General features: G+C 44.1%; 1 protein-coding gene across 1 annotated transcript in view; it reads left to right on the top strand.

Annotated features, from left to right (window-relative positions):
• The window catches only part of ABI3BP (ABI family member 3 binding protein), a 302,067-nt gene that overhangs the window by 114,378 nt on the left and 161,519 nt on the right, over window positions 1–26,170 (top strand). The window contains exon 7 of the mRNA XM_065423543.1: window positions 16,206–16,257. Within this exon, the coding sequence (XP_065279615.1) occupies window positions 16,206–16,257 (52 nt within the window). The remainder of the gene's footprint in view (window positions 1–16,205; window positions 16,258–26,170) is intronic.

Raw genomic sequence — 26,170 nt, 5'->3', positions numbered from 1 at the left:
GAGCCCTCAAGGGTTAACTCTCTCATTCTACAAGGCAGCAGGAATGGAGGGAGATATGCGCATTTCCTCTTTAAGTACACTGCCTTGTTAATTAGATCAGCTTGCTGAGACCACAGCTTCTGCAAGCTCCCTCAGCTCCCTCTGACCCGAGCCCTGGTGTGTGTCCTCTGCTCTATGGAAGATGGGGTAAGCGGGGTGCAGGAACGGGGGGAGGGGGACACCCTGACATTAGTCCCCTTTTCCTTCCCTCCTCCCCGCACAGCAAGCAGGAGTCTCGGGGAGCAGCTCCAAGGCAGAGGGCAGGAGCAGCGCATGGCAGTGGGGGGAGAGACACAGTTGAACTGCAGGCAGCTGCTGCACAGGGAACTTGGGGGAGCAGGGAGCTGATAGGGGGCTGCCGGTCCACCCTGGTTCCAAGCCCCCACCAGCTAGCTCCAACGGGCTGCTCTTCCTGCAAGCAGTAGACAAAGCAGGCGGCTGCCAAATGACGTTAGAAGGGAGCAATACACAACTTTAAACGAGAATGTTCCCTAATTGATCAGCAACATGACAACGAAACAATGTTAACCGGGATGACTTTAAGTGAGGAGTTATTGTACTGGTCACTCTGCTGTGAGACACACTACTGATTTGTAATGAAAATATTCAATACTGATGTGCACGCACCATCATTCCCAGTCCAGTGGTACAAAACAAAACAAGGATGTTGATCAACTAGCAGTTATGTCACTCACACATTTACATTGTTTCTCTGCTGTGGAAACTGAAGTAACAGTCATACAACTCATTAGGTGGGGTATGTTTTAATGATGTAACCGCACAATTTCTACAAAGCCAGATTGCTAATGAGTTAGGCCAAAAGTTGTTTTTATTTTGTTCAGAGGCAATAGTCTCATTTCGGAGTGGTTCTGATTTTTCTCTGTAATGAGTGCCTTTCAAAGGCATTATTGCTGCATTTCATATATAGCAACCCTGTCATTGTGTATAGTTAGTTTTTCTTCTGTCTTTCCAACAACATTTCAACAAAACAGCTTTTGTTTCTTTTGGCAGGTTGACCCAGCAAGTTTGGCTAAGTTTTGGGGCTAGGTGAGGAGCAGTTACAAGGAAGAAAATAAATAAATATTCGTAGGGACAGTCATTCCTTTTCCCTTCATAAACAAGGGGCAGGGAATGTGGTGGGGGCTAGAGAAGAGAGGAAGGAGAGGTAGGAAAAAACCTTCCTCTTGTAGCTGATTAAAATCCAGGAGTTATATAATGTCAAGCTGCAAGGTGGAGTTCCTTCTAGATTCTCTGTCCAACAGGGAAGGGCTTTTAGCGTCAATCACTTATTTATCTCCAAAGGAAAACATGACTGTTTTCTTAAGGCTTGTCCAGTCAGATTGAATCCAGTGCTGCCATAAGGAAAGTAACGATGTTCTAATGTCTCCCATTTTAAAATATATATTAACTTTATCTGGCTTTGGGATATAGGAACATCAGAAAGAAGTAAACAGCAGCTGCTAAAAGCTGTACTGCTTATAAACTCTTTTATACCTTGGACAAAAATAGATGAGAGGTGCATTGGGTATATGACTGCAAATCAAGAGACCTCTCTTCTGACAGTGGCTGCATCACTAACTTTTTGTATCACCTTGAGCTAGTCACTTCTATTTCTTATCTATCTACATTATTTTAAATGCTTCCATTCCTGTAGTATCTGAGTGCCTAAGCTCTCTGTTTTATTTTCTCAGTCTGGAAAATGAGAATAATAATATTTGCCTGACTCACAGGTGTGAGCATCATTTAGTTCATGTTTATAAAGTGGTTTGATAATGTAAAACTCTATATAAATAGTAGGTATCACTTTGGCACTTAAATACTGTGGTGAAAAAATGCCTTTAAAATGCCTGAAGTAAAAGGTACATCAATATTTGTCAACTCAAAATAAAGGTTTGCTATCTTAGATTCAGAGAGAAAGAGAGAGAGAATCTGTTATGGTAGGCATTGTCAGAGCTGTTACACGTGGTCCTCCAAGTTCTCTTTCTTAGCATGTGAGCAAATGTTCAGTCTTGGGAGAACATGCTGTGTTGTTAGTTTTTGTTGTGCATGGTCCTGTATAGAGGCAGAGGTCCTTAAAGAGAGGATGTGCAAGCAGCAGGCTCCTTGTCTTGGTCTCTGACTAGAGTCAGGTCGTGAGCAGAGTTGCTCTTTGAGAACTGGGTATTGAAGTTACTCTGAAAGACTGGATTGCCTGCATGCTGTGTAAATATCTGAGACACCAGACCTGAAATCTGTGTAAATAAACAAGTTACACTTAGAGTACACCCAGACTTTGTCACTGATTTCCCCTCTGTTGGGAAGCTGACTTGTGGGGACCTGGACATCTGTTACCACTCAGCAGAGAAAGGATGCTCATGTCAGGATGAAACAGTGGTAGTAGAAGAAGGGACAAAAATAGATTTGATTTAAAATAATGCTGGAATTATGTCAATGCCCACCTGGATTTTAGCCCTGATCCTTCAGGAAGCAATGCTCTTAATGGGAGGTCTGATTAAATGAAAATGACAGTGGGTTGGGATCCAGATGTCAGAAGAAGCAGGGCCCAAAGTTATGCAACTAGCAGCTTTAGAGATGCTTTAGCAAGTGAGCATCTGAAAGACCAGACGTCGGTAGCAGTGGTGCTGGTGGTAAACCTTGCTCTCTAGTAATGGGAAAATACTGAGCATTAAGCAAAGAAAATCTTTTGAGTTACTCAGTAATGACCATGATGTAGACTTCTCCTTGAGTCCACCCCAGGTTGGTATTGAATCACAGTTGTTACTGGGTGACGGCTGTTTGGTGGCCAGTCTAAAATGAGAATGGTGATCCCAGGCCACTTTTTAGTAGAGAAGTGCTCTCACCACAAAAAATGCCACCTTATTTGGCACAGATTTGGATCCTTGTTTCACTTTTTTAAACGTATTTCTAATTCTTTAAAATATGCTTATATCTTTGGGTTCAAAATTAAAACAATAAAAGACCAGTTATCAATTTTTTTCAGCTAAAGGCACGGACTTTTACATGCTTGACATCATACGCGTCTGGTACAGTGCCTAACACAATGAAGCCCCAATTTTGACTTGACTAGAGACTGGCATATCAATGAACAACACCAGTTAAAAATCAAACAGTGATAGCAAATTGTTTATTTTCTTGTGTAAGGATCTGGACTCATGGTTACAGTCATTTTAGTATATAAATCTGAGTGATTTTTGTCAATTAAAAATAAAAAATCACAGGAATACACAAGTCTGTTTCATAGTAACAACAGCTGGACTCACTAAGCTGACCTTTGTTCACAGCATTGTGGAGAAGAAGTTTAAAAAGGTTTACTTGCTAGCTGCTATGCATTGGTATTTTAAATTCTGTACTTTACAGCTGGTTGGCCTCGAAACGTGATGACTAACACTGCTGCTCTAGCCTCTATCACATTTTCCATCTATTGATTGTCTTTTGGATACTGAGATGATCCGTGAGGATGTTATACAGAGAGAGGATGTTTAGGAAACATAGTATAAATGATGTTGGATGGTCACCTGAGTGGAACCATTGCGGTCTCCTGATCAATCAAAAATAGTATTTTTTCTGCTTGTCACAGCAAATATTTGAGATTCCAGGAACTGCAGTAGATTCAAAGTAACCCTGAGATTGTCAATCATACTGGTAAGTCATACATACAGTTCCAATGAAAGGTACGCTGACAGTCCCAGAGAGTTCCTGTAGAATCTAGGGTTAGAAGGGACCACAAGGGTCATCTGGTCTAACCACTCTACCAGAATGCATAATTCGTTGTGTCTAAACCATCCAAGACAGATGGTGGTTCTTCAATTGCTTGCTCATGTTGATTCCATTTTAGGTGTGCACGCACCCACGTGTACAGTTGTCAGAGATTTCTGTCTTAGCGGTATCCATAGGGCTGGCTATAGCACCCTGTAGAGTGGTGCTTCCATGAGGCAGTATATCAGGCGCTGCCGGCCCTGTGCCCTCTCAGTTCCTTCTTACCACCCATCATGATTGGTTGGAGTTCCTTGTCTTGCATCACAAGAGCAGTAGCGATTTTCCTCATAGACTTTGTTCTGTTGGTTGTTGTATATAGTTCATAGTAGTTAGTTATACTGTTAAGTTAGTTAGTAGAGTCCCGGTTGGGACTTTGCCCCAAGCAGGGCAAGCCCCACTCTCCAGACTTCAAGTTGTGTTCGACATGCAGCAGGCCGATGCCAATCAGTAATCCCCACGACAGTTGTCTCAAGTGTCTGGGAGAGAGCCACAGAAAGGACAAGTGTCGTATTTGCAAGAACTTTCGCCCTTGGACCCAGAAGGAGCGGGATATCCACTTGAGGGCCCTCCTAATGGAGGCTGCTCTTCGACCCGCGTCGGAGCCCTCTACCGCAGATCCCATGCCGAGTACATCTGCCTTGGTGCGCAGTGCACCGCCGGCACCGGACTCGGCCCAGCACTGCTCTAGGGTGACCAGATGTCCCAATTTTTATAGGGACAATCCAGATTTTTGGGTCTTTTTCTTATATAGACTCCTATTACCTCCCACCCCCATCCTGATTTTTCACACTTGCTGTCTGGTCACCCTACCGCTCCCCCTCACCGGTGCCGAAGAAGCGGAGTCCCTCAGCACTGAAGGACAGAGGGGCCACGGGAAAAGGACGTGTCAGGCCATGCACCCGCTTTGTGGCTTCATGGGGGTACTGCTGTGGTCGGACCTCCCAGCTCAGCCAGGGACCCACCCCCCACCCCAGGCAGCGGCTAGGGCTCCCAGCCTATCATGGGGCCTTCAGTGCCCAAAGCGGTCCTGGTGGCTAAAGAGCAAAACCCACTGGGGAGCAGCAGCACAGACTGGCAGAATACCCTCCGGTCACCAGGCTGCAGGGGTAGGTCTCCTTTGCCGTGACCTCGGACCCCAGCACTGCACCCTAGCTCTCCAGCCAGGAGGCCTAGGTCCCCGATGAGATCCCCGCCTACTAGGCATGAGACTCTGCACTCAAGGCGCCATTCTCTATACCATTGGTTCTGGTGAATGTTTGGCCACAGGTCGCCCAGGCGCCGGTCACTCTCAGGTGATCTCCTTGATGTTGGTCGCTGTCCTGGAGGGGTCGTTCAGGATCTTGGCACCAGTCTTGTTCGCCCCGGTACTGTTCCTTGGGCAGGCGGCGCTACTCACCATCACCCCACCAATCGCCCACCAGGGTCAGCAGACAGAGTCAGGCCTCAGTGGCCCCACCATAGTCATCGGAGGGGCAGTGGTCGGGGTTGGACCGCGACTTTAGCCCATCGCTGAGAACGGGCAACTCTCCATCAACGTGGGAGACCAGGGCAGCACCAGCCATGGTGCCAATGCATCAGGGACAGTGGCCCCCCAGTGGCAGTACTGGAACTCCTGGGGGGTGCCGATGGTGTTGGTCCAATATTCTCCTGGCCTCATCGGACAAGCCGGCCATAGCACCGCCGGCACCACAGTCAGAGCCCTCCCCCAACAAGGAAGGGTACAACACCCTCCCACAGGTGGTGCAGTTGTCATCGTCGTCCTCGGATGAGGCAGTAGCCGGGCCATCCCTCACGAGCAGCCCCTCCGGTCGATTTTAAGGAGCACCAAGGCCTCCCTAAATGGGTGGTGGACAATCTTGGCCTGCAGATCGAGGCGGTTGCTGAGGAGGCAGACGGCCTCTTCAATGTCATTTCGGCCACCGCACTGGCTAAGATTGCATTGCCTGTCCACCCAGGCGTGCTCAAAATAGCCAAATTAGGGTGGCAAACCCCCTCCTCTATTCCGCCGATGTCAAAGAAAGTGAAAAAGAAATACTATGTCCCTGCAAAGGGCTTTGACTGTCTGTATACTCATCCCGCCGTGGCTTCATTGGTCATGTCCGTGGTGAACAAAAGGGACAGATAGGGCCACCCCAGCGGAACGCCAAAAATTAGAGGCCAAAAGACTAGACTTGTTTGGCAGGAAAGTTCATTCCACGACCAGCTTACAGTTTAGGGTGTCTAACCACCAGGCTCTGCTGGCATGTTACAACTTTAACCTGTGGGACTCCCTTAATAAGTTCACAGAGGCGCTCCTACAGGACCATGTCCAAGAGTTCGCTATGTTGGTGATGCCTGGGATGTGACGGACTCGGCTGCCAGGGTGGTTGCTTCGGTGGTGGCCATGAGATGCAGCTCCTGGTTGCAGGCTTCTGGGCTGTTCCAGGAGATGCAGACCACGATCTAGGACCTCCCATTTGAGGGTTCGCGGCTCATTTCTGAGCTGACTGACTCTAGGCTCCATTGGCTCGAGGACTCCTGAGCCACCCTCCGCTCCCTGGGCTAGCACACCACTCAGCAGTCCAGGAAGCTTTTCCAACCGCTGCTTCCTCCATTGCAGTCTAGGTGCTGGGGGGCTCCCAGATCTGGCTCCTGGGACAAGGACAAGGATAAGGGGCCTAAGAGACACTACTCGTCCTCTTCCCGCCTGGCTGTCCAACCTGACCCTCCCAGAAGTCAGGGAGGCCAGAAGCAGTCATTTTGAGGGTGTGCACGAGGACAGCGCACCAGCCAAAGTACTGGATCCAATCCTCCCTTTCCTCAACCACCTCCGATCTTTCCGGTTGGCCTGGTCCCATGTCACCTCAGACCGCTGGGTGCTCAATACAGTTTTGTCGGGCTACATTCTGCAATTTATAGCCAAACATCCATCCCTTCCCCGTTCCTCTTTAGGAACCCTTCTCACGAGTAACTCCTCGTTCAGGAGGTCGAAAACCTCCTGCACCTGGGGGCAGTGGAAAAGGTTGCTTGGAACATGGAAGGATGAGGATTTTACTCCCGCTACTGACTAATCCCGAAGGCAAAAGGGGTCCTCAGACCCATCCTAGACCTGCGTTGCCTCAACAAGGCTCTCAAGAAGTTGAAGTTTTGCATGGTCTCCCTAGCCTCCATGATTCCCTCCCCGGATCCGGGAGACTGGTACGCTGCTCTCGACTTAAAGGACGCACACTTCCATATTTCCATTTTCCCAGGGCACCGGCACTTCCTCTGCTTCATGTTGGGCCGGTGCCATTTCCAGTTAACGGCAATGCCCTTTGGTCTCTTGTCAGCCCTGAGTGTGTTCACAAAGTGTATAGCACCAGTGGCCGCTTACCTGCGACATCGGGGAGTCCAAATATACACGTACCTCGACAACTGGTTGATAAGGGGCCAGTCCCCGGATCTGGTGCAGAGGCATCTCAATCTGGTATGTTCCACCTGTCGAGACCTGGGGTTGCTAATAAACGAGAAAAAGTCAACCTTAATCCCAGTACGATGCATAGAATTAATTGGAGCAGTCCTCGACTCCACTCAGGCCAGGGCCGCCTTCCCCGAGACTTGGTTCCAGGCCAGGGCAGACCTCATCATGGGCCTGCGGGCCCACCCGCTCACTGCCACCCACGTGTGCCTGTGACTGTTGGGCCACATGGCAACATGTACTTACGTGGTGCAGCACACACGACTCTGCCTCAGACCCCTTCAGGTGTGGTTGGCGTCGGTCTGTGTCCCAAACTGGCACAGCATGGACCAGGTGATCAAGATCCCAAATCGGTGTTGAAAGAGTTCACTCGTGGCTCTGACCTCGTCGGTGACCCTTGTCTCCGACGCCTCGGACCTGAGATGGGGAGCCCACCTGGGCGCTCTCCGCACTCAAAGTCGTTGGTCCAGTCATGATCACTCGCTGCATATCAATGTCAGGGAACTCAGGGTGGTTTGACTAGCCTGCCAAGCCTTTCTACCTCAGATTCAAGACAGGGTGGTTCAGGTCCTGACAGACACCACGGCTACGGTCTTCTATATCAACAGGCAGGGCGGAACCAGGTCGTCTGCCAGGAAGCCCTCTGGCTCTCGGACTTCTGTCTGCAACACAACATCCATCTCATAGCCACTCACCTTCCAGGAACCAAGATCGCTTTGGCGGATCACCTCAGCAGGACGTTCTCATCTCTCCACAAGTGGTCCCTTCATCCAGAGGTGGTCAGTTCCATCTTCCACAAGTGGGGAACTCCCCGGGTGGACCTGTTCGCGTCCCAGCAGAACAGGAAATGCCACATCTTCTGCTCAATCAGGGGCATGGACGGGGATCCCTGTCAGACACCTTTTTGCTCCCGTGGTCAGAGGGCTTTGAAGTGCGCCTTCCCTCTGGTGCTGTTGCTACCCAGGTTCCTCAAGAAGATCAAACAGGAGAGGGCAAGAGTCATCCTCATAGCGCTGGCGTGGCCGCTCCAACACTGGTTCAGCACTCTGCTGGACCTCTCGGTGTCAACCCCGTTCCAGCTACCGCTCAGGTCGGACCTGCTGTCCCAGTACCGGGGACGTCTTTTGCATCCCAACCTGGCAGTGTTACATTTGACGGCCTGGCTGCTGCGTGGCTAAACGTGCAGGAGCAGCAGTGCTCGGCTGAGGTTCAGCGCATCTGTTGGGAAGTAGGAAGCCCTCCGCCAGAGTGACCTACCTGGTTAAGTGGAAATGGTTCACCTGCTGGATTGCAGGCAAAGTTGTTCGTCCCAAGCGGGCTTCGCTGCAGCTTATTTTGGACTACCTCCTGCATATTAAGATCCAGGGCTTATCCTTCTCATAGATCCAGGTTCATCTAGCAGCCAACTCAGCCTTCCAACCCCCCAGGCCCCATTTGAGGGCAGGTCAGTTTTTGCTCGGGATATCACGGATATTCCTTAAGGGCCTAGAGCTCCTCTACCCGCAAGTCAGGGACCCTGTCCCACCGTGGAATTTGAATCTGGTGCTGCTGCAGCTTATAGGCCCTCCCTTCGAGCTTCTGGCTTTCTGCTCTCTCCTTCTCCTTTCCTGAAAGGTCGCATTCCTGGTTGCAGTGACGTCGGCCCGCCAAGTATCCAAGATTCAGGCAATCACCTCGGAGATGCCGTACATGGTCTTCTACAAGGACAAGGTCCAGCTGAGACCGCATCCGGCTTTTCTTCCCAAGTTAGTCTCTCAGTTTCATTCAAGCCAGGACATTTTCATACCGGTCTTCTTTCCAAAGCTGCATAAGTTGGAGGAGGAGTGTAGGCTACATGCTCTGGACATCAAGAGGGCGCTGGTCTTCTACATTGACAGGACCAAGCCATTCCGTAAGTCGACACAATTATTCGTTGCTGTGACCGACAGGATGAAAGGTTGCCCGATATCCACTCAAAGAATTTCTTTTTAGATCACTGCCTGCATTCACTTCTGCTATGACCAAGCGAAGGTGCCACCCCCAGCGATCGTCACTGCCCACTCTACTAGGGCGCAGGCCTTTTTAGCAGCCTTTCTAGCCCATGTGCCTATCCAGGACATCTTTAAAGCGGCCACCTGGTTTTCTGTCCATACCTTTATGTCCCACTATGCACTGACCCAGCAGGCCTGGGACAATGCTGGCTTCGGTAGGGCAGTACTACAAGCCGCTAAGTTGTGAACTCCGAGCCCACCTCCGTGGATACTACTTGTGAGTCACCTAAAATGGAATCGACCTGATCAAGCACTCAAAGAAGAAAAAACGGTTACCTACCTTTTCATAACTGTTGTTGTTCGAGATGTGTTGCTCATGTCCATTCAATTAGCCACCGTCCTGCCCCTCTGTCGGAATTGCTGGCAAGAAGGAACCAAGAGGGTGCAGGGCCGGTGGTGCCTGATATACCAACACATGAGTGCGGCTCTCCAGGGGGCACCACAGCCAGCCCTACAGATACCGCTAAGGCAGAAATCTCCAACAACTGTGCATGTGGGCGCGTGCACACCTAGAATGGAATGGACATGAGCAACACATCTCAAAGAACAACACTTACGAAAAGGTAGGTAACTTCTTAATCCAGCCTCCAGTGAAGGAGCTTCCACAATCTCCCTAGGCAGTCTGTTCCATTGTCCTACTGACCTTACAGTTAGGAAGTTTTTCCTGAGATTTAATCTAAATCTGCTGTGCTGTAGTTTGAACCCATTGCCTCTTGTCCTGCCCTCCGTGGCAAAAGACAACAACTTTTCTCCATCTCTTTTTTATAGCAGCCTTTGAAGTATTTGAAGACTGGTATCATATTCCCACCCTCTTAATCTCTTCTTTTCCAAACTAAACATACCCAGTTCCTTCAGCCTTTACTCATATGGCTTGCATTACATCTCTTTGATCATCTCTGTCGCTTGCCTCTGGATCCTTTCCAGTTTCTCTAAATCCTTTCTATATATTGGTGACAAAAACTGGATAGCTAAGGCCTAACCAGTGCTGGGGTAAAGTGGTACTATCACCTTCTATGACTTGCATACTATGCCTCTGTTAATGCAACCTAAAATTGCATTTGCTTTTTTTGGCAACAGCATCAGATTGCTGACTCATGTTGAGGATGTGATCCACCACAACTCCTGGATCCTTCTTAGCAGTGTTGCTGCTAAGCCAATTTCCCCCCATTCTGTGTTTGTGCATTTGGCTTTTCTTCCCTAAATATAGCATCTTACATCTGTCTTTGTTGAATTTCATTTTGTTGTCTATAGCCCAGTTGTCCAATTTATCAAGATCCCTCTGAATTTTAGCTCTATCTGCCAAAGTATTGGCAATTCCCTTTCCCAGCTTTGTGTTATCTGCGAACTTGATCAGTATGCTCTCTATACCTACATCCAGGTCATTAATAAAGATGTTAAACAATACCGGACCCAGATGAAATCCCTGTGGAACCCCACTTGAGACCTCCCTCCAATCTAATATCATTCCATTAATAGTTACTCTTTGTTTGCGGTTGTTCAACCAACTATGTATCCACTTCTTGCATTTCTCCAGCTTACTTACTAGAATGTCATGTGGGGCTGTGTCAGAAGCCTTGCTGAAGTCCAGGTGTATTATGTCAATCACATTCCCCATATCCCCCAAATCAGTCAAAGAAGGAAATCAAGCTGGTTTGGCATGATTTGTTCTTAGTAAATTCATGCTGGCTACTAGTGATTACCTTTCATCCTCCAGGTATTTGAAAATTGAATGTTTTAAACATTGCTGTAGTAGCTTCCCAGGTATCGAAGTCAGGCTGACTGGTCTATAGTTCCCCAGCTCCTCCTTTTCCCCCTTTTTTAAAGATGGGCAGTATGTTAGCCCTTCTCCAGTCTTCCAGGACCTCTCCTGTCATCCATGAGTTTGTAAATATTATTGCCAGTGGCTCTGAGATTTCTTCAGCTAATTCCATCAGTAACCTCAGGTGAATAGCATCCAGCCCTGCTGATTTGAATTCATTCAAATTGGTCAGAAGATCTTTGACATGTTCTTTACTTATTCCAATCTGCATCCCTTCCCCTTTATTATCTATGGTAACTTTGCTTGTCGTCCAGTCAGATGTTATCTTTTATGAGAAGACTGAAGCAAAGTAGGCATTGAGCAGCTCTATCTTCCTATCATCTTCCGTTACCAGCTCACCTTCTCCATTGAGCAGTGGACCCATACCATTCTTGATATTTCTATTTTTGTCTGACCATATTTGAAGAACCCCTTCTTGTTGTCGCGAACATTTTTTGCCAGATGTAACTCATTCTTTGCCTTGGGTTTCCTGATTTTGTCCCTATATGCTTGCGCTATTCCCATATATACTTACTTGGTGACATGCCCCTCCTTCCATTTCCTGTATATATCCCTTTTGGTTTTTAGAGAGCTAAAAAGCTCCTTGTGCAGCCACATTGGACTCCTGTGGCTCTTCTTATCTTTCCTCTGTGTCAGAATAGCTTGATGTTGAGCTTCTAGTATTACATCTTTTAAGAACTGCCAACCCCCTTTGACTCCTTTTCTTCCTAATAGGTCTTTCAATGGGACCTTGTCTTGTATTTCTCTGAGTCAGTTGAAATCTGCCTTTCTGAAGCCTAGTGTCCTTGTTTTGCTGTTCTCATGTCCTCATTTCCATAGGATCTTGAATTCTGTCAGATCATGATCACTTCCTCCCAAGTCCCGACCACCTTCACATTCACAATTAATTCATCCCTATTGGCAGGGCTGCCTCTACCATTTTTGCCTCCCCAAGCAAAAAAAAAAAAAAAAAAAAAAGCCGCCCGGATTGTGCCGCCCCAAGAATGGACGGAATGCCGCCCCTTAGCATGTGCTGCCCAAGGCACGTGCTTCCTCCGCTGGTGCCTGGTTCCGGCCCTGCTATTGGTCAAAACTAGATCCAAAATGGATGACCTTCTAATTGTTTCCTTCACTTTCTGAATCAGAAAATTTATCTCCTACTCACGCTAAGAATTTGCAGGACATATGTTTTGCTGCAGTAGTCTTCCAACAGATATCAGGGAAGTTAAAATCCCTCATTAATACTAGCTCGTGTGTTAGCTAATCTTGTTACCTCCTTGTAGAATGACTCATCCATTTCCTCTTCCTGAATTGGTGGTCAATAATAGATCCCCACCATAACATTGCTACTGTTCTTTTCCCTTGTTATCCACACCCAGAGACTCAGCAGGTCTGTCACTCACTTCCCCTTTGGACCTTGGTGCAAGTGAATACATTGTTGACATACAGCGCAACACTTCCTCCTTTTTTGCCATATCTATACTTTCAGAACAAGCTATATCCCTCAATGCTGGTACTCCAATCATGAGAGTTGTCCCACCAAGTCTCTATAATGCCAATTAAGTCATAATTTTCTCCATAAGACTTCCAGATGCTCCCCGCTGCCTATACGCACCATTTCCATCTTATCTACTTCCTAAGCTAGTTTACTTCCATCTACTTTCTAAGCTGTGAGGCACTTTGAAAACACAGAGAATGCAGCATCTAGATTTAACAACACGAAGCTGGAGATCTGAATGTACTGGTGACAAAGCAGGCCAAAATATCATGCTTTCTCCCACAGCAAAGATACAAACACACTGAGTGGTAATAGTGACAAGATAGAACCCTGCAGAACCTCTTGCTTTAAAGCCTCCTAGTATATTTTTCTAGTGTTTAAATCTCTCCATTTAAAGACTTTGTAATGTGCACTTTAAACCTGTGGCTTGAATTGCCAATATAATGGAACATCACTCATACTCCCTTCTAGTAGGAATCTAACTTCATGCAACAACACTTTTCTTCACTTCACTTGACTTGGAAAGTCTCCTATACATTATAGTTTGAATCTCTTTTTCATGTTCTCTGCATGCATGTGGTCAATCTATAATGAGATCGAATTAAAGGTCCCCTGAATAGCTCCAAATCTGTGATCTCTGGTCCTTTCATCTTCTCAACATCATGTCTAAAGACATGTATCCTACAGATTCAGTAGAATCTGGTTGGCTGCATGTAGTGGTGTGATTACCCCGCTCCGGCCCTGAAGGGTTTAAAAGCAGCCCTGGAGAGGGCTGCAGCTGGGAAAAGCTAGGCTGATTGGGGGAACCAGCTACAGGTGCGGCCACACCCCAATCAGGCCACAGCTAGCCCTATAAGAGGGCTGAGGGCCAGAGACTGAACACTTTCTCTCTAGCTCCTGAGAGAGAGAAGGACCTGGCTGCCTGGGAAGCTGAGCAGGGTACCTGGGGTGGAGCAGTGCTGGGGAAGGGCAGAGGGAGCTGGGGAGCTCCAGCCTAGTAAAACCCCAGGCTGCAGGCCGAGTTAAGGGCCTACAAAAGGGTACTGGGACTGCAGAGGGGCAGCACATAGACAGGCAGAGGCAGCTGGTCCAAACACCCCTTGCCGATGATGAGTGGTTTATAGACTGCCGTCTGCGCCAGTGAGTCACTAGATAGTGACTGGCAGTAGCCACTGAGGCAAGGTGAGGACAGAAGGTTGGGGGCTCCCCCTGGTGGGGAGACCCAGATTGGGGGTTACTGCTGGGGGCAGAACCCTGGTCTAGAAGGGTACCGGGGTCCAGGAGGGACACAGGGGCCAGCGGCAGGCGAGACACCGGCCTGCAGACAGCGCTCTGGGCTGGAAGAGCTAATTCCCAGGATGACCAGCAGGAGGCATCGCAGTGGTGAGTCGTCGCCTTGCCACACTGCACAACCAAAGTATGTTGATGTTGAGAATGTAAATATGAAGTCAGTCATTACAATAAAGGTTAATGTTACTTTTAGCAATGATATTTGATACTTGTTTTCTATTGGGGCATATAATCTGATTCAGTCTCTTGCTTTATTATGTACAGTGAGAGCAATGTTCTACCCTGAAGCGCAGATAGAATTTGTTGCAGATAAAGGAAAGGCTCAAGTCATTTTTGTAAAGAAGTAATAAATAAGGCCAAAGGAATCATTGTTCCCTTTCTTCCAGAGGTTATGAAAATACTTTTACATTTAATTGATTAGACAGGTTTTCATCCCAGCTATGGGCCTGATTTAGAAAACTTGGTACAGGGGAGGTATAAATCACACTTCTCATGGTAACAGCTGAAAGCGTGTGACAGGAGGGAGGCTCAACACAATCAAGTGACACTCTGAATCAGCATTCTCAGTAGCTCTGGCCACAGCCCATTTCCAACCAGCTCTACCCATTTTGGGGGATTCTTTCTTCCCTGGCATATAGACGAAGTTGTAGCCACACTGCTCTGCTGCAGCCTTGTCCCCAGATGGATTTATTCACAAACTGAGGTCTCCATCAGCTTAAACAGGAAAAAAATGCATAAATGCTAGGTGAGTCTGGCCCTATATCTACTGCTTAAACTGAACTATTCCCAAACATGATTCGCGCCAAAGAAAAATACTTGAAAATGTTTGCAGTAGGTAAGATGCTATACCAGGGGTTGGCAATGTTTGGCACGCGGCTCGCCAGGGTAAGCACCCTGGCGGGCCGGGCCAGTTTATTTACCTGCTGACGCGGCAGGTTCGGCCGATCACGGCCCGCACTGGCCGCGGTTCGCCGTCCCGGGCCAATGGGGGCCGCGAGAAGTGGTGCGGGCGAGCGATACAAAAATATATATATTTACTACTACTACTACTACTACTAGCAGTATTTTTTTCTTTATATTGTTGAGTCAGGAAGCTACTCAGCTGTGTTTTTTTTAAAAACTGTTTTGTGTTTTTAAAGGGAATGAACATACAATATATTTCTGTAATTAAAATCAGCAGATAAAACAGTGCAATCTGTTTAATTAGATTTGTTTTCTGTACAGTGCAGTACAGTTTATTTTTACATAACATATTATGAAGTACAGAATAAACCAGTAGCATTAACTGATCCCCACTCATCTGGAAACAGGACTTTATATGCTATATGTTTAGCCAAAAGAGGTATTTGTATACTGAGTTCTATTCCTCCTTTAAACTCAGACTTCACTGAAAGAGGATTATATTTTATAGCTACAGTTAGTATATGTATATATCTGGCAGTACTTCTGTCTGGTCCCTTTCCAGTCATTGTACTATTGAAATGTTGGCTCCCGTACCTGCATGAGCCAAAGGACGGTCAGGGCTTACTTATGTCATAGAGATCTGCAATTTTCTCCATTCTGAGAAATGCAGGGCCAATTCACGTGCTAAAGATGCTTATTTCCATGGTGCTCAAAAATCTGTAAAGGATTAGTATGTGGATGGAAACCTTTCTGGATCAAAGACCAGTGTAAGGCAAAAAATATTTGCAATACAAATATAAAAAGCATATACATTCCTTTCAATTTGGAGCCCCCTTGTGACTGGCCTATTATCACCCTGAGAAATCAGTTGTCAAAATTAAGGTGATGCCATTGATAAAGCCCACAGATGCTAACCCACATCAAATGCCTTTTACCTCCATACTTTACATTAGATGAGAAGTGAACATCTGATCTGGATTTAAAAACCATAAAATAGTCCTGGTTTATGAGAATGGTTTGTGAACTTTTCAGTAACCTTGATCTGAGTTGAAAGTTAGTAACAAAATACACAACTGGGTGATTATTGTTGTTTTGGAGGTTTCATTGTTATTACTTTGCACAGTTTCATTGTCAAGGTTTCTCTGGTTCTTAAGATGGAGAGATTCGTCTCAAAGAGAACAAAGATTAGAGGACTGCTTAGCAGTAAGACTTTCTGTATTAATGGAGCAAAACAACTGGCTGTAGCCAAATTAAAGGGATCAAAATGCTTTATAACAGTTCTCGCCAACAAAAATGAAGTGTAACCTTCAGTGATTGGGGCCGGAGCCATGTCCGTTGTTAACTTGGGACAAATGAGGCACTGGATTGAAGCCTTATATTTTCATTACAAAGAAAAATACAATTACTATTATGGCACAGATCCTAACGCTTATATCTTTTTTTTTCTCTTCATAGCTCATACTACGAGATGCTGCAAAACTTGTCCCTATTACAAGAATCAAAGAAGGTAACGTGTGTTTTTTCATGTTTTTCTCCCCCTTGAACACAGATATCTCACAAAAAAGTATAAAATCAATGAAAAACAGAATACATTTACTATGATTAATATATGCAGAGTCTAGTGAAACTTTCCTTGTAACCAAAATCAATGGAACTTCACAATCAAAATTGTGAATTTTTATTACAAAAGTAATTAAACTATGTTCGCTCTTCATTTTTAAACTGTGCTATTTTGCTGCATCATACACAACTACTTCATTGAATCATTTGCTGAGTAGCTACCAATTCTAGTTTCTGCTAGTGTCTATCTTTAAGGTTACTATGTGAAACATACTGATAAAGATATCCAGGTTTGTCATTCTCTCTGCCTGGCATCCCCTAGCTGCCAGGTATGAAAAGAAGCAATATGTGACTTGAATTAAATTTGTACTATACAGTGAAATATTTACAGTATAGAATCATGCACTGATCAGTTCTTCATAAGCTTCAAATTGTATTCCATCCCTCAGTACCTAGTCTTGGGTTTTCTCTATTTGCTGCCCTCCTTCAGGCTTTCTTTCCTTCCTTTATATAGGCATCTTCTGTGTGTTTTGAAAATTAGATATTGCTAAGGCTTTACTTTTCTGAATGTTACTTTAAATCTTACAGTGCAGAATTTGTTGAGCTGGATATAATGTGTGCTCTATTCAAACTGCAAATCCCCTTCCCTCCAGGCATCCATGCCAATATGACTACTCTTTGCTACTGTGTATATAGTGTACTCAGGCAGATAACATGCCATTCATGAATTCAACTGCAGACCATGATGTTCTAAAATGTGGTCTGTAGCCTCCCTCATATGGAATCTAGAGTTCTAGCCCTTGGAGACAGCAGGTTCCAGTGATCAATGCCCCATTTTCATCTAAATAGCCTTTAGTTAGTTAAATATGAGCATTGTATGCTAGAGCCTGTAGTCACTGCACATTGTAGGCGACACTCTACAAGTTAGGTGCAGCCTCGAGGCCCCTAATGTGTTGTCAGCGTGGATCACAGAAAAATTTGTGTCTTTTGTATTCTGTTTTCTTGCATAGTGCCGTAGTAAAATCCACAGTCAGTGTGTCCTATACACTCATCCATATTCTCTGCCCTGTACACTGCTGGAGGCTTAGAAGGGCAATGTTACAGATATAGAGCCATAGAAGAAATAACCAAGGTTGAGTCAATGTTGATATTATGTTTCTACTGTTATGAAGAAGCTTGACTTTATCCAGCCCTAGCTTAGTATTCACGTACAAGTGCAAGCACAATTATGACCGTTTTCAGAATATTTCTTCAACAAGCAATTCACTAAACACAAAAGTTATTAGCCCAGATGTTAGCTTTTTCTGAACTGTCTGTGTGGGAGGGAAACGGGCAGAGTTCTTCTTTAGAGTTTTAGATGAGTAAAGGTATTCCCTAAAATTTAAGAATGAGTTGGGGACAACTCAACAAATATTTTTAACATCCAGCTCCAGAGCAGAGGATGTTTAGAAACTTTTTTTTAAAATGTATATGCTTTCAGTGTGCTTTAGGCCAAAATAAAAGTGGAGGGAAGGCTTTTAGGAAAGAAATGAAAGTAGCAAATGAAAGCATATCTGGGTATGGGCAGTGCTGTCTTCCATCAGCACTTCAGTGAAGAGTCTCAGCAGAAACTGATAAACAACAGCCAGCTACAGTTCAAGTGGAAGAGAGGAAATACTGGCCTGTGGAAATGTATTTACCAAGAAAATGCTAAGGTTGCACAACTGCATTTCTAGAAAAAATGGGGGAGAGATTTCCCCCCCTCCTTAGTTGTACTTTTAAAAAACATAATTATTGCATAGTTGATTTTATTTCTGCAACTTTGAAATAGTGTAGTTTAAAATTGGAAACCCTATTTTTGTTATCCAGTAGTCCTATGTTATATAAGGCTTTCTGTGATTAAAAATCTCATACATCTTGATGTCCTGGGAAGTTCATGGGTCCGGAGATGACTTGTGAGAAATCCTAACATGGAGCATTTAAATAGAAAGATTTGTGCTATCTTTTCAGTGGTGCCACCTGCAGGGATTTTGAAATGTTCCAACGTGATGAGTCTTCATCACTGTGTCTCCGCTCCCCTGGGAAGTTTTTGGTATCTGGGCTTTTATAGATTAGTAAACCCTCTATAGGGCGTGCCTATGATAAATGTGAAATAATATTTCTTGTTAAATTTAGTTTTCTGTAAGTACAAATATTTAAGGAGTACTTGTGGCACCTTAGAGACTAACAAATTTATTAGAGCATAAGCTTTCGTGGGCTACAACCCACTTCTTCGGATGCATATAGAGTGAAACATATATTGAGGAGATATATATACACACCCATACAGAGAGCATGAACAGGTGGGAGTTGTCTTACCAACTCTGAGAGGCCAATTAAGTAAGAGAAAAAAAACTTTTGAAGTGATAATCAAGATGGCTCAGTACAGACAGTTTGATAAGAAGCAAGTGTGAAAATACTTACAAGGGGAGATAGATTCAATGTTTGTAATGGCTCAGCCATTCCCAGTCTTTATTTAATCCTGTGTTGATTGTGTCTAGTTTGCATATCACACAAGCGGTCCATTTCCTGGACACTACTGTGCTAATAAGCGATGGTCACATAAATACCACCCTATACCGGAAACCTACTGACCACTACACTTACCTACATGCCTCTAGCTTCCATCCAGGACACACCACACGATCCATTGTCTACAGCCAAGCTCTAAGATATAACCGCATTTGCTCCAATCCCTCAGATAGAGACAAGCACCTACAAGATCTCTATCAAGCATTCTTAAAACTACAATACCCACCTGCTGAAGTGAAAAAACAGATTGACAGAGCCAGACGAGTACCCAGAAGTCACCTCCTACAAGACAGGGCCAACAAAGAAAATAACAGAACACCACTAGCTGTCACCTTCAGCCCCCAACTAAAACCTCTCCAGCGCATCATCAGAGATCTACAACCTATCCTGAAAGATGATCCTTTACTCTCACAGATCTTGGGAGACAGACCTGTCCTCGCTTACAGACAACCCCCCAACCTAAAGCAAATACTCACCAGCAACCACACATCACTGAACAAAAACACTGACCCAGGAACCTATCCTTGTAACAAAGCCCGATGCCAACTCTGTCCACATATCTATTCAAGTGACATCATCATAGGGCCTAATCACATCAGCCATACCATCAGGGGCTCGTTCACCTGCACATCTACCAATGTGATATATGCCATCATGTGCCAGCAATGCCCCTCTGCCATGTACATTGGCCAAACCGGACAGTCTCTACGCAAAAGAATTAATGGACACAAATCTGACATCAGGAATCATAATACTCAAAAACCAGTGGGAGAACACTTTAACCTGTCTGGCCATTCTATGACAGACCTGCGGGTGGCTATCTTAAAACAGAAAAACTTCAAAAACAGACTCCAACGAGAGACTGCTGAGCTGGAATTGATATGCAAACTAGACACAATCAACACAGGATTAAATAAAGACTGGGAATGGCTGAGCCATTACAAACATTGAATCTATCTCCCCTTGTAAGTATTTTCACACTTGCTTCTTATCAAACTGTCTGTACTGAGCCATCTTGATTATCACTTCAAAAGTTTTTTTTCTCTTACTTAATTGGCCTCTCAGAGTTGGTAAGACAACTCCCACCTGTTCATGCTCTCTGTATGGGTGTGTATATATATCTCCTCAATATATGTTTCACTCTATATGCATCCGAAGAAGTGGGTTGTAGCCCACGAAAGCTTATGCTCTAATAAATTTGTTAGTCTCTAAGGTGCCACAAGTACTCCTGTTCTTTTTGCGGATACAGACTAACACGGCTGCTACTCTGAAACAAATATTTAACTTTACCTGTATGGTTTCTAAGTTGAGAAGGATTTAGAAAAATAAATATGATCCAAATGACTTCTTCCAAATCTTTTATATTTCCAATATGTGTTCCTGGAGAAGAAGTTGTTTTCAGAGATGGCTTCTTGCACTTGTTTTCCAGATGTTTAAATAATGTCACTTTTTTTTTTTTAATTCAGAGAAATAAAAATTCAACGTGTCCATAAAATAGAGTAGACTGCGGAGCGGGTGTGATTTATTTAATTAATTAGTATCATGTGTGAATAGACTTAAACCAACATGCTCGCCAGACATTGGGATTTGAAGCATGCAAAAAATATCTTTAAGGGACCAGCTCTTGGAAATTTGAAAATGCCAATTTCCATAGAAACAGAAATACAGGAGCTTAGTTAATATGTTCTGAAAATGATTGTCTTTGCATTTTAGCCAGGAGCTCCCCAAGTCAGAGAAATGTTAAACACACCAATATATAAAGAGGGAAACACATGGACTAAGTAAAAATCTCAGGTTTATTTTGACAAACCAGCCATAGGACATTTGGCCCTTTTCATTTTCATAAGAACATAAGAATGGCCATATTGGGTCAGACCAAAGGTCCATGCGGCCCAGTATCCTGTCTACCAACAGTGACCAATGCCAGGTGCCCCAGAGGGAGTGAACCTAACAGGCAATGATCAAGTGATCTCTCTCCTGCCATCCATCTCCACCCTCTGACAAACAGAGGCTAGGGACACCATTCCTTACCCATCGTGGCTAATAGCCATTAATGGACTTAACCTCCATGAATTTATCTAGTTCTCTTTTAAACCCTGTTATAGTCCTAGCCTTCACAACCTCCTTAGGCAAGGAGTTCCACAGGTTGACTGTGCGCTATGTGAAGACGAACTTCCTTTTATTTGTTTTAAACCTGCTGCCCATTAATTTCATTTGGTGGCCGCTAGTTCTTATATTATGGGAACAAGTAATTAACTTTTCCTTATTCACTTGCTCCACACCACTCATGATTTTATATACCGCTATCATAGCCCCCCTTAGTCTCCTCTTTTCCAAGCTGAAAAGTTTTAGCCTCTTTAATCTCTCCTCATATGGGACCCGTTCCAAACCCCTAATCATTTTAGTTGCCCTTCGCTGAACCTTTTCTAGTGCCAGTATATCTTTTTTGAGATGAGGAGACCACATCTGTACTCAGTATTCAAGATGTGGGCGTACCATGGATTGATAAAAGGGCAATAATATATTCTCAGTCTTATTCTCTATCCCCTTTTTGAATGATTCCTAACATCCTGTTTGCTTTTTTGACCACCGCTGCACACTGCATGGACGTCTTCAGAGAACTATCCACGATGACTCCAAGATCTCTTTCCTGATTAGTTGTAGCTAAATTAGCCCCCATCATATTGTATGTATAGTTGGGGTTATTTTTTTCCAATGTGCATTACTGTACATTTATCCACATTAAATTTCATTTGCCATTTTCTTGCCCAATCACTTAGTTTTGTGAGATCTTTTTGAAGTTCTTCACAGTCTGCTTTGGTCTTAACTATCTTGAGCAGTTTAGTATCATCTGCAAACTGCCACCTCACTGTTTACCCCTTTCTCCAGATCATTTATGAATAAGTTGAATAGGATTGGTCCTAGGACTGACCCTTGGGGAACATCACTAGTTACCCCTCTCCATTCTGAAAATTTACCATTTATTCCTACCCTTTGTTCCCTGTCTTTTAACCAGTTCTCAATCCATGAAAGGATCTTCCCTCTTATCCCATGACAACTTAATTTACGTAAGAGCCTTTGGTGAGGGACCTTGTCAAAGGCTTTCTGGAAATCTAAGTACACTAATAGATTAGTAAGACATGATTTCCCTTTACAGAAACCATGTTGACTTTTGCCCAACAATTTATGTTCTTCTATGTGTCTGACAATTTTATTCTTTACTATTGTTTCAACTAATTTGCCTGGTATTGATGTTAGACTTACCTGTCTGTAATTGCCGGGAACACCTCTAGAGCCCTTTTTAAATATTGGCGTTACATTAGCTATCTTCCAGTCACTGGGAACAGAAGCCAATTTAAAGGACAGGTTACAAACCATAGTTAATAGTTCCGCAATTTCACATTTGAGTTCTTTCAGAACTCTTGGGTGAATGCCATCTGGTCCCGGTGACTTGTTACTGTTAAGTTTATCAATTAATTCCAAAAGCTCTTCTAATTACATTTCAATCTGTGACAATTCCTCAGATTTGTCACTTACAAAGGATGGCTTAGGTTTGGGAATCTCCCTAACATCCTCAGCCATGAAGACTGAAGCAAAGAATTCATTTGGTTTCTCTGCAATGACTTTATCATCTTTAAGTGCTCCTTTTGTATCTCGATCATCCAGGGGCCCCACTGGTTGTTTAGCAGGCTTCCTGCTTCTGACGTACTTAAAAAACATTTTGTTATTATCTTTTGAGTTTTTGGCTAGCTGTTCTTCAAACTCCTTTTTGGCTTTTCTTATTACATTTTTACACTTAATTTGGCAGTGTTTATGCTCCTTTCTATTTACCTCACTAGGATTTGACTTTCACTTTTTAAAAGATGCCTTTTTATCTCTCACTGCTTCTTTTACATGGTTGTTAAGCCACAGTGGCTCTTTTTTAGTTCTTTTACTGTGTTTTTTAATTTGGGGGTATACATTTAAGTTGGGCTTCTATTATGGTGTCTTTGAAAAGTGTCCATGCAGCTTGCAGGGATTTCACTATAGTCATTGTACCTTTTAATTTCTGTTTAACTAACCACCTCATTTTTGCATAGTTCCCCTTTCTGAAATTAAATGCCACAGTGTTGGGCTGTTGAGGTGTTCTTCCCACCACAGGAATGTTAATTGTTGTTATATTATGGTCACTATTTCCAAGCGGTCCTGTTGTAGGACCTCTTGGACCAGATCCTGCGCTCCACTCAGGACTAAATCAAGAATTGCCTCTCCCATTGTGGGTTCCTGTACCAGCGGCTCCAAGAAGCAGTCATTTAAAGTATCGAGAAATTTTGTGTCTGCATTTCGTCCTGAGGTGACATGTACCCAGTCAATATGGGGATAATTGAAATCCCCCACTATTATTGAGTTCTTTATTTTGATAGCCTCTCTAATCTCCCTTAGCATTTCATCATCACTATCACTGTCCTGGTCAGGTGGTCGATAATAGATCCCTGCTGTTATATTCTTATTAGAGCATGGAATTACTATCCTTAGAGATTCTGTGGAACATGTGGATTAATTTAAGATTTTTACTTCATTTGATTCTACATTTTCTTTCACATATAGTGCCACTCCCCCTCCCCCCCACACACACAACCTGTTCTGTCCTTTCGATATACTGTACACCTGTACCCCGATATAATGCTGTCCTTGGGAGCCAAAAAATCTTACTGCGTTATAGGTGAAACTGCGTTATATCGAACTTGCTTTGATCTGCCGGAGTGCGCAGCGCCCTTCCACCCCCCCCCCCCCCCGGGAGTGCTGCTTTACTGCGTTATATCCGAATTCATATTATATCAGGCTGCGTTATATCGGGGTAGAGGTGTATTTTGTACCCCGGAATGATTGTGTCCCATTGATTGTCCCCACTCCACCGGGTTTCTGTGATGCCTATTATATCAATATCCTCCTTTAACACGAGGCACTCTAGTTCACCCATCTTATTATTTAGATTTCTAGGATTTGTGTGCAAGCACTTTAAAAACTTGTCACTGTTTATTTGTCTGCCCTTTTCTGGTGTGTCAGATTCTTTTTTATATGAATGTTTCTCGTCTGGTCTGACCCATATTTTATCCTCTTCCATCCTCTCCTCAGAACACTTCATAAACATGGAGCCTCATTCTGTGTTCCTAGCACATTTAAGCTCAGTGGAAGTTTTGAGTGTGATAAGAATGATGGATTGGGCCCATTAACTGATGAATCTTCATCAATGATTTTAAGAGAGAGATTAGTAGTATTGTCCTCATTTTACAGATGGGTGAAATTTAAGCAGAGAAATTTAAGCCCAAGGCCACAGACAGAAGTCAGTATCAGAACCAAGTTTAGAGCACAGTAGGTTTTGGCTCCCATTCCTGCATTCAGATCACTAGAATACATATGCACGTCATGTGGTCAGGATTTAGCCCTTTATTTTACTTATTACATGAAGTCCTTGCTCTGGATTCAAACTTGTCAGTTAGACACTGGCTTGAGTTTGGGATGATGTGGAATTGTACTGCTGTAGTGGGAGCTCAGTAATACATTCTTATGTGGTTTGTAAGCAAGCATGCTCCGGGAAACATTGTTACATAGCCTATGTCTAAACATACGGTGGTGTTTAGAGTACAGGCACTACACATGTAGCCACACACCACAATAAAAGGCAGGCTGCATTCACACTTGTCGCTAGTGTGTGTAGCTACATGCCTCAGTGAAAGGCTTCAGCAGCAGGGAGGGAGCATGTAATGGCTCTGGCAGGTATCTGCTGCCAGAGTCTTTTTCCCCCTGCCTCCTCATTGCCAGAGTCTTTCCTCTTTGCTGGAGCCTTTTGCTGCAGCAGGAAAGGCCTCCGGCAGCTGGGAAAGGCTCCAGCAGAGGGGAAAGGTTCTGGCAGCAGGACACTATTGTGGGAGGCACTGCTTGGGCCTGTAGAGAGCCAATGTAGGGTACATACCCCGGTGATTCAGGCATTTAGGGCACTTGTCTAAGCCATGCCTCACCATCTACTCTGCTGTTTATACCCATACTAGCTGTGCATGCAGTGTCTGTACTCCACATGCCACCATAAGTATAGACATACTCTTAGAGTGTAAGCTCTTTGGGGCTGTCTGTTCTGTGTTTGTACAGTCCCTAGTACACTGGGGTCCTGGTCCATAACTTAGGCTCTTTGGCACTGTGGTAATCCAAATAATAACGATGGTGAATGGTGCACCTTTTTAATGTTCTCCCAAGCATGCAGATGAGCCACACCTGCTGACACACTCATAAAGGGGTGTGTGCAGCATGCATTCTCCTCAACTGCTGGCCAGTGCAGGCAGAAGTTTATGTCCTGAAGCACAAGATCAGTCTTTACTTACACATTTTATCTAGGCTATTTTAACTGCAGATATTTCATGTGTTTTTCTTAGAAGATGCTTGTATGCTGTTAGGCCACTTTTAACTTTTAAAGTAAATAATTTATATTGAAAGGTCCATATTAATTAATATTTATGATGCACCCAACATGAAACATAAGAAGGGGGATTAAAAAAGGATTAGATGTTTGTATAGTAAAAGCATAATATTCGGTTACAACAGCCAAGATAAAATAGGGATATCAGACCTAGTTCTTCGGGATATAAACCAATCAATGAATCCAAGGTAAAGAACGAAGTTTCCCACATAAACATGCTATGGTATGAGTATCTATTGCATGATTTTACACCTTCCTCTGAAGCATCTGATACTGGCTACTGTCAGACAGGATATAGGACTACAAAGAACATTATTCCAGTGTGGCATTTTTTATTGTGTTCCTATAAATATTTGTTTTCATGCTGAGTTAAAAATATCTATTACCATTGCTAATTAAATACAACAAAAACCAAAACCCTAAATATTAATTTGAATGTTTTGTTTAAATTCACTTTGGCTGTGTTGAAACCCCTTTTCCATTAATATTCTAGTGCATGGGGATACTGCAAGGAATAATTGCGTTAACAATAAATTTTAAGCAAATATTGCAGCAAGCAAATTTTGAATTTGTAATTGAGTATTTGAACCAAAAACCTGATTCTTAGAATTATCCTTATCTGGCCATGTGAAAGAAACATACAATGAGACCTGCATTTTCTAATTAAAGCAACTAGAACTTTGAAAATTGAATACTTGCAAGAAACTGCTGGCAAATGAGATACAGATTTAGAACTATTCACAGAAAAAACTGGTAAAAGCAGTGAAATGTCTCAAATTATTAATTATGAATTATTCACCCAGCTCTACCTGTTAAAAATAGTACCACTCCTAAAATTTATTAGGCATGTTCCAGTGTA

The sequence above is a fragment of the Emys orbicularis genome, chromosome 1, assembly GCF_028017835.1.
Source record: "Emys orbicularis isolate rEmyOrb1 chromosome 1, rEmyOrb1.hap1, whole genome shotgun sequence".
NCBI lineage: Eukaryota > Metazoa > Chordata > Testudines > Emydidae > Emys > Emys orbicularis.
Note: the sequence above shows the minus strand (reverse complement) of the source record. Positions and strands in the feature narration are given on the sequence as shown.